Here is a 7,070-nt window from a genome sequence, read left to right as displayed (position 1 = left end):
ATCTGGGGGAGGGGGTGGAGGGAGAGAGGGGAAAAATCGGAACAGAAGTGAGTGCAAGGGATAATGCTGTAAAAAATTACCCTGGCACGGTTTCTGTCAATAAAAAGTTATTTAAAAAAAAAAAAAAAAGAAAGAAATAATTTAATTTTGAGAATTTCATGACATGTAATATAACTGAAAAGATCCTGGGGGATTATAAGATCAGGATAAGCAATCATGTCTCTAGGGACTGGAAAGAAATAAAATAAATTGATGATAACTAATTTTTTTCAGCATATATACTGCAGTGCTGATTAACTTGTGGCTATTTATAATTTCATAAAAACAAATTTGATGTTCAGTGAAATTTAAACACCAGTTCTCTTTTAAAGCAGAACTTCTTAGAGCAAAGACACAGGACAGAGAAAAAGAAATTAATACTACTCTAACAATTCTACTATATGAAAAATATCTAGATAGTTTTGGATTTCTCCAAAGCTATCCACTGATTACATATTTGGAATTATAATCTAAACTTTGTTCAAATGTATTCAGATAAAACATCAGAACAACATATTAACAAGCAAGAAACATTTTTTATTGTACATGTATTCCAAAAAACTCCCACAAAAACAAAACCCACATATAGAGAGGAGCAAGGGAAAAAGTTTATCTAGTCTCTCCGAGTTATGCAGGGCACAGCATCTTGCAGAAACATAACTAGTAAGAGACTAAAATACACTACTTAGTAGGATCCTACACTCCCCCATTCAAAAAAGACTCTACAAGAAAACAAACAAACAAACTAAAGTTGTATCCTAAATACAAATTTTTCACACAATTAAATTGGTATTATAGTAAACTGCAGAAAATACAGTAGGCATTCAATAATTTGCTTGTATTTAACAACAAAGCAATAGACACTTGAATACATACACATTACTCATTGTTAAACCTCAAGTTTATTATGAGTAATTGGTATTTCACCAAGAGCAACAACTAGTTTGTTCAATTTCTGGACATAACAGAATCAATAACTTAAACAGATATTTAAATGCAAATTGGTTTTAGAAAAAAATTTTTTTAAACCACAATTGGGACAAGTTTAAACAACTGAAATTTAAGATACAACTCGGATTATTCAGGAAGAAAATTTAAGTACTGGAAAGTGCTATAATAATTTTAATTGCCCTAGACAGTAAAATAGGAACTAGGACACACTCTTAGAAAGATTTTTGAAGTTATGAATTATCTAGATCTACGTGATGCTAAGAAGGATAACAGGATTGGGCCCACCATTGAAAATGACACAGGAAAATTAAAGAATTGTATTAAATAAGCAATTGGCCTTTTTTTTCATCATAATACATTCTCCTAATATTTAGCATAGGGATCTCCTTCCCCAGTATTATGAGCTTGAAATTCTTAATAATGCTCATGAGTGTGAGCATAAAGGAATGAAGAAATCAATGAACTGTTATTTATGAACAATTTGAAATAACTCTTTGCTCTGCACAAACAAAAATTAATGAAGTATCTATAATATAACCTTACAAGTACCCTTTTCCAACTAATAAACTTCAGGAAATAATTTTTATTTGCTTCTCTAAACAATATTACTCACACTTTTTTATCACTGAATTTGTGATAATGATATTTCTGCAATATGCATTTTTTAAAAATAAAAACTCAAGTAAAAGAAAAATGAATGATTTTCCTTTGCTTTCCCTAGATATTGCACTCCCATTTTTGTTTGACAATTATTTCTTCCCTGTTTATATTAATCCAATACCTTAGGAGTTGCTATAGTAACAATGTGTCACTCTCTGGAACAATGAATTTTTCATTAAGTATCTTGAAACTGTACAGTCCTGCCTAAAGCCCTGATAATATGTCCTGTCTATCAGAGTGAAGAAATAGACATTTTGAAAAAGTTTAGGAAAAAACAAAACCAGAGTTCATCACTTTTCAACACGGCAGAGTCAATCATATGCTATTTTCCTTGTAAGGACCAATCAGATCCCAAGAACAGCACCTTCAGTATGGGCGGAACATAGGGGAAGATCTTTGTTCAAACAGAGGGTACTATATGATGTTTAATATTCCATGTTATATATGTATTTTTTAAAATTGCATTTTTGTTAAGCAGTTTTTGCAGAAAACCCATTAAGTTTTCAAAAACAAAAATCTCTTCCAAGTACAGAAACCTCACAAAATTGTGTTTAGTATCAAAAATGAACTGGTGTTCAGAAATAAGTGAAGGCTAATTCAAAACATGATACATTTGATACCCCTCTCCCCAAAACCCCTATCAGTTCACATCAGCTGGACCTTAAAACGTTTAATTCTAATTTAAATTTCCTAAATTTGATATTCCACTCAACTAGTACTATAAATCAGAGTCTGTAACATTTTAATCCCACAAAATTAACCACAAACTAGCAGAGTCTTTTAATCCAAATATATTAGTGCAATGGAACAGACATCATTACCATCTGTTTTAAAATTCTTCCTTCAAAAAGTCTGAGTATGCTAAAAAGTATGCCCATTTCTGGAGCCCAACAGGCAATAAGTCATAAATATTTTAATGTTAAAATGGATGGAATGCTGACATCGTCCAGAAAACGCCTAACTAAAAAGTTTCAACAATACCTGGCCTCTACATCAAACTTGGTTAACAACTAAAAAAAAAAAGTTATATTCCACATCAGGAAGTTACTGCTTACAGTGCAAAATCTGATTTTTAGAACTACAACCTTGAATCACCAACTACTCTTAAGGAGTGCCAAGAAATACTAACACTAAAAAAGTCACAAAATTTAAATACTAGTTCAATCTTTTGAAGTGCATATTGCATTGCTCCCCTAATCGCTTGAATTCTCAATTTAGAACTAGAAAGAGGTTCTTAAGTGTCCCAGGGACCAGACTGCTGGATGGAACACACATTGTTTCCCCTACAATCGTTCTTCACCGCAAGGAGAAAAGCGAGGCAGTTTAGTGTGTTTCCCATGTTAACAGCACCATAGAAATGTCTGCAAACTAACTGTTGGGTGGTAAATGACGAGGTGGGGACTGCCTTCAGGGACAAAGAGAGTATACAACTTACTTAGAAATATCTACAAAGAGTCACTCATGTCTATGAGTCAGGAAAAAAAAAGGAGGAGGCTACAAATGATTGAAGGTGACTGAAACAATGTACAGACTAACTCGGGGCCCGGGCAGAAGAGCCGGCTTGTGGATGCTCACCCATCACTATGCTACAGAGCAGACTGCACTCCCAGCAGGGGACGGGACTCTCTGGAATTTCAGATTCAGTCACTGCTCCTCAAGAAAGACAGACCAGGTATTTTGAGTCTTACTTGCCCTTCCTTCTTGCTCCAACAATCTGTATAGCCAGAAAAGTGCTTTGGGAATCTGGCTAGACTGGTTTGTGAGTAGATTTAGAATCCTATGGGAACCATTTACTCAAAGTCCTTTATGTCTCTGTTCAATGTTTTCTACTAACCTTCTCCTCTGATTCCTTTTTTAGGGCATTTTAACACACTGTTCACATGCAAACTAAGTTGAAGTAAAGTCCACTTTTCCAGGACTCACATTACAGATAATCCTTTGTATCCATCCTACCAAGACATTTAAAAGCATGTCTACATCAAGGTGGTTCCAGGAGTGTCCTACAGAACAAAAACCTTTTTTTTTTTAACTGTGTTTTTTAAATGGTCACTGGATATTCAAAGCAACCAGAAATTGTGGAGCTATTCATAGGAAGGACTTCATTTGGTGCTTGTTGCTGTACATAAGGTGCATAAACTGCCCCGGTCCTAGGTCAGCGGGAGGAGAATCCAGTTGCAAGACTACAACCAACTACAGGTGTCATGTCCCATATCTGTAAGAGAAAAGGGAATGTGGGAAAAGGCAAAATTGGTCATCTTATAGGATAGTAAATGACAGCTCTGGAAAAACACATACTTGCTAAAAATGAAAAGCATTCATTTTAGAAAGAAAAACTAGATTCTTCCAGTTTCTTCTTTCCTCATAAGAGCCCCAGATCTCCTTAAACCTATAATCTGGGGCATTTTTTGAGGCCAAAGGAAAACAGGCACCAAAATTCATTTCAAAAAGGAGAGATGGAAGGTATAGATCAGACTGAAAATTTCCAGACCATGATTAAGTGGTCATAACTGACTTATAATTATTAACTATGTTCTATCTCAAAATACAGTAAACTTTTTCTATGCCTCAGATTCAATATTACTATTGCTCAGATCACATTCCCTAGGTAATGTATTCTTACCCAAATTCAAGAACTTTTAAAAATGTATATCTATTTTGATAACTATATTTCTACATAATTGATTTCCATTGTAATCCTAGTATTTTATTTTATGCATTTGAAAACACTCTGAGAAGGGGGGTATCTACAGCCACAGGACTCCCTGTGAAAAAAGGATATAAATTTTTGTTATTTTATCAATATAAGAACTCTTACCCTCTCCCCAAAAAAGTTATAATCCCTCTAAAACTTAATAGATGGTATTGATGAATAGCTATAAATAGAAAAAAAAATTGCACTGTCTAATGGACAAACTTTTGGTCATGAGTCCATCCTAACCTAGCTAGTCTAGTGTTCAGATAGCAGATAGAGAGAGTCTTTTGTAAGGCTGGGACTCAAAGCCATCCTAATAATGCCAGGATAATGTTCCACTACATTTTTTTCTCATGTCCACCTCATCTCCCTAAATAAATACTAGCATAAATCAAGAATCATGCCAAATGCTATTATTTTACTTGCCACAAATCTAGTATTCAATTAAAAAACATTTGGTTATGCTTTAAATTTGAAACATAAATGTGCCTTCTATAGATACATGAGATATCCAGAAAAGGAAGACCAGAAGCTCAAGAAGAAAGAAAATTACATCAAAGAAGAAGGAGAAAAGTAAGTATAAGGAAAAATAATGATGGAGATAGGCACAAAACAAAGTAGACTAGACAGGAAACATGCAGAAGCAAGTATATATGCAGACAAAGCTATTCTGTATAGTTGGGGAATAAGTTAAAGAAATGTGACTGTTTTGAGACTAAACTTGAAGATGAACATACAAACATAGAACTCTTCAGCTAAGACAGAAGAGGAAAGAGTATGGCAATAATAAGAAAGTCCAGAGAAATGCACCTGAAGTAAAAGACACTTCACAGGAAAGTACCAACAATGAAGGGAACTAAAAATCCTGTTTTATGCCTCAGCTTTTTAAATGGATATTTTACAATTTACAGAAAACAGAAGCCACATTTGAAATTGTGATGCCAAAAGATATAAAACAAACTACTTTTAATTTTAATTTCATAAAGTCAATGAAATAGTAATAATAGAATAAAGCAAAAAGCCAACTCTAAATCTAGAAACTACCTGAAACAATTTTTAAAAGTTACCTTTACAACACGATCAGTCCCACAGGTCACCATTAGTCCCCTAGCAACATCCATAGACATGTGAGAAATGTTATGTTTTCCTTCATGAAAGGTTGCCAGAGAAGTGCGACTAGTAAAGAGAAAACATTAGATTTAAAACTCATTTGGCAAATAGTCTTTAGAAATAAAGGATAATTTGAAATGATAAAAATAAATCACAACAAACCTAGAATTGGAATAAAACTAATAAGAATTTGAGAATCAGAATTTAGTGTATTATTTATACATTTGGACAGCTCTAAAAACTGTTTCATAATTAAAGACCACAACTAAAAGACAAGACTTTTGTAACCAAAGTTACAAAATTTAAAAAACTTCCATTTTATTTTTATTTCTTCACAGGGAGCGTGAAAACATTCAAATATGAATTTTCTAAGGCAAAAGGGAAACTGAAATTTAAAACATGAAGGAGCATATTCACATAAAAGAAGGAGGGCATCTTAAGTTTGATCCTCAAAGTTTTCATGGGCTACAGTGCAAGTCTTTATGACATAATGGATAGAATGCTAAACCTAGAGTAAGGAAAATCTGAATTCAAATTCACTCACTAAAAAAAGAATTGTTGTATCACAGGAGATTATATATTAAAAACCATTTATTTTTTTAAATGCTATAAGTGTGTCAGAATAAGAGGGAAAGCAACTGAATAAATCAATATCATCCCATCCCAAGATACTATGCCTTGCTTTATTTATTGGTTGAAAATACAACTGGACACTTCCTTAGATGCAACAGGAAATCTGTTTAGATTGGCCTTGATCATGCCCTTTGAGGCATGTATAAAAATATCAAGCTAGCTGGACTCGGAGATCTGCCCATCTAATAGCATTGGGGAGATCCAAGCCATCTACCAATGCTGGGTGGCAGAGCCACCTGAGAAAGAACTGATTGGGGAGGGGTGGAAAGAAGAGAAGGGGGTGGTCTTCATCCTATCTTTTTTGACCAGAAGAGCCTTATTAACGTCAGCATCCTAGCCACATCCCTTAAAATGGAAGAGCTGACAGCAGAGTCTGCAATGGGTAAAGACTATACAGGAGGCCACACCAAACCGATAGAAAACATTTTGAGAACTCCAATCAGAGGACTTCAGAACTGTGATGCACTTCTTTGCTATCTACATATATAGCAGATATACTACAGATATATATGGACAGATAGATACAGATATACAGACATAGCCTTTCTGAGTCTAAACCCACTTTCCCTGAACTCCTCAAATCATTGATAGCCTGGTAACTATGAGATGTACTTAAGTGGCTAGAGTTCAGAAGTTATGTCTTATTTATCTCTATTTATGTAAGGTCCTAATATTCTGATTTTCACATGGTAGGTGCGAGTAAATGTTTGTTGAATAAATGAATTTTGAATCATGAACAGAAGAAAACTCTGAAGTTACTAATATAATAATTTCATTATCATTATGTCAAGTAATCCAGAAGATGGCAGTCTTGCCACTCTAAGTCACAAAACAAAATTAGAGTAGATTTTCTAGTAGTCATTTAGATCTCTGGATTGGTTTTGCTTCTGTATAAGAAAATTTACTCTTTTCACAAAGGTTTCACAACTACAAAATCAACACAAATATAATAGAAGAAAAGAATGAAGTGACAAGTTAGCCACAA

At 33.9% G+C, this 7,070-nt stretch overlaps 1 protein-coding gene across 1 annotated transcript in view; it reads right to left on the bottom strand.

Annotated features, from left to right (window-relative positions):
• Positions 1-555: 555 nt before the first annotated feature.
• WDFY1 (WD repeat and FYVE domain containing 1) overlaps positions 556-7,070 on the bottom strand; it is a 50,295-nt gene continuing 43,780 nt past the window's right edge. Inside the window, exons 11-12 of the mRNA XM_051983450.1 lie at positions 5,410-5,518; positions 556-3,862 (exon numbers count right to left, since the gene is read on the bottom strand). Of these exons, the coding sequence (XP_051839410.1) occupies positions 3,803-3,862; positions 5,410-5,518 (169 nt within the window). The 3' untranslated portion in view covers positions 556-3,802. The remainder of the gene's footprint in view (positions 3,863-5,409; positions 5,519-7,070) is intronic.

Source organism: Antechinus flavipes, chromosome 3, assembly GCF_016432865.1.
Source record: "Antechinus flavipes isolate AdamAnt ecotype Samford, QLD, Australia chromosome 3, AdamAnt_v2, whole genome shotgun sequence".
Taxonomy (NCBI): domain Eukaryota; kingdom Metazoa; phylum Chordata; class Mammalia; order Dasyuromorphia; family Dasyuridae; genus Antechinus; species Antechinus flavipes.
Note: the sequence above shows the minus strand (reverse complement) of the source record. Positions and strands in the feature narration are given on the sequence as shown.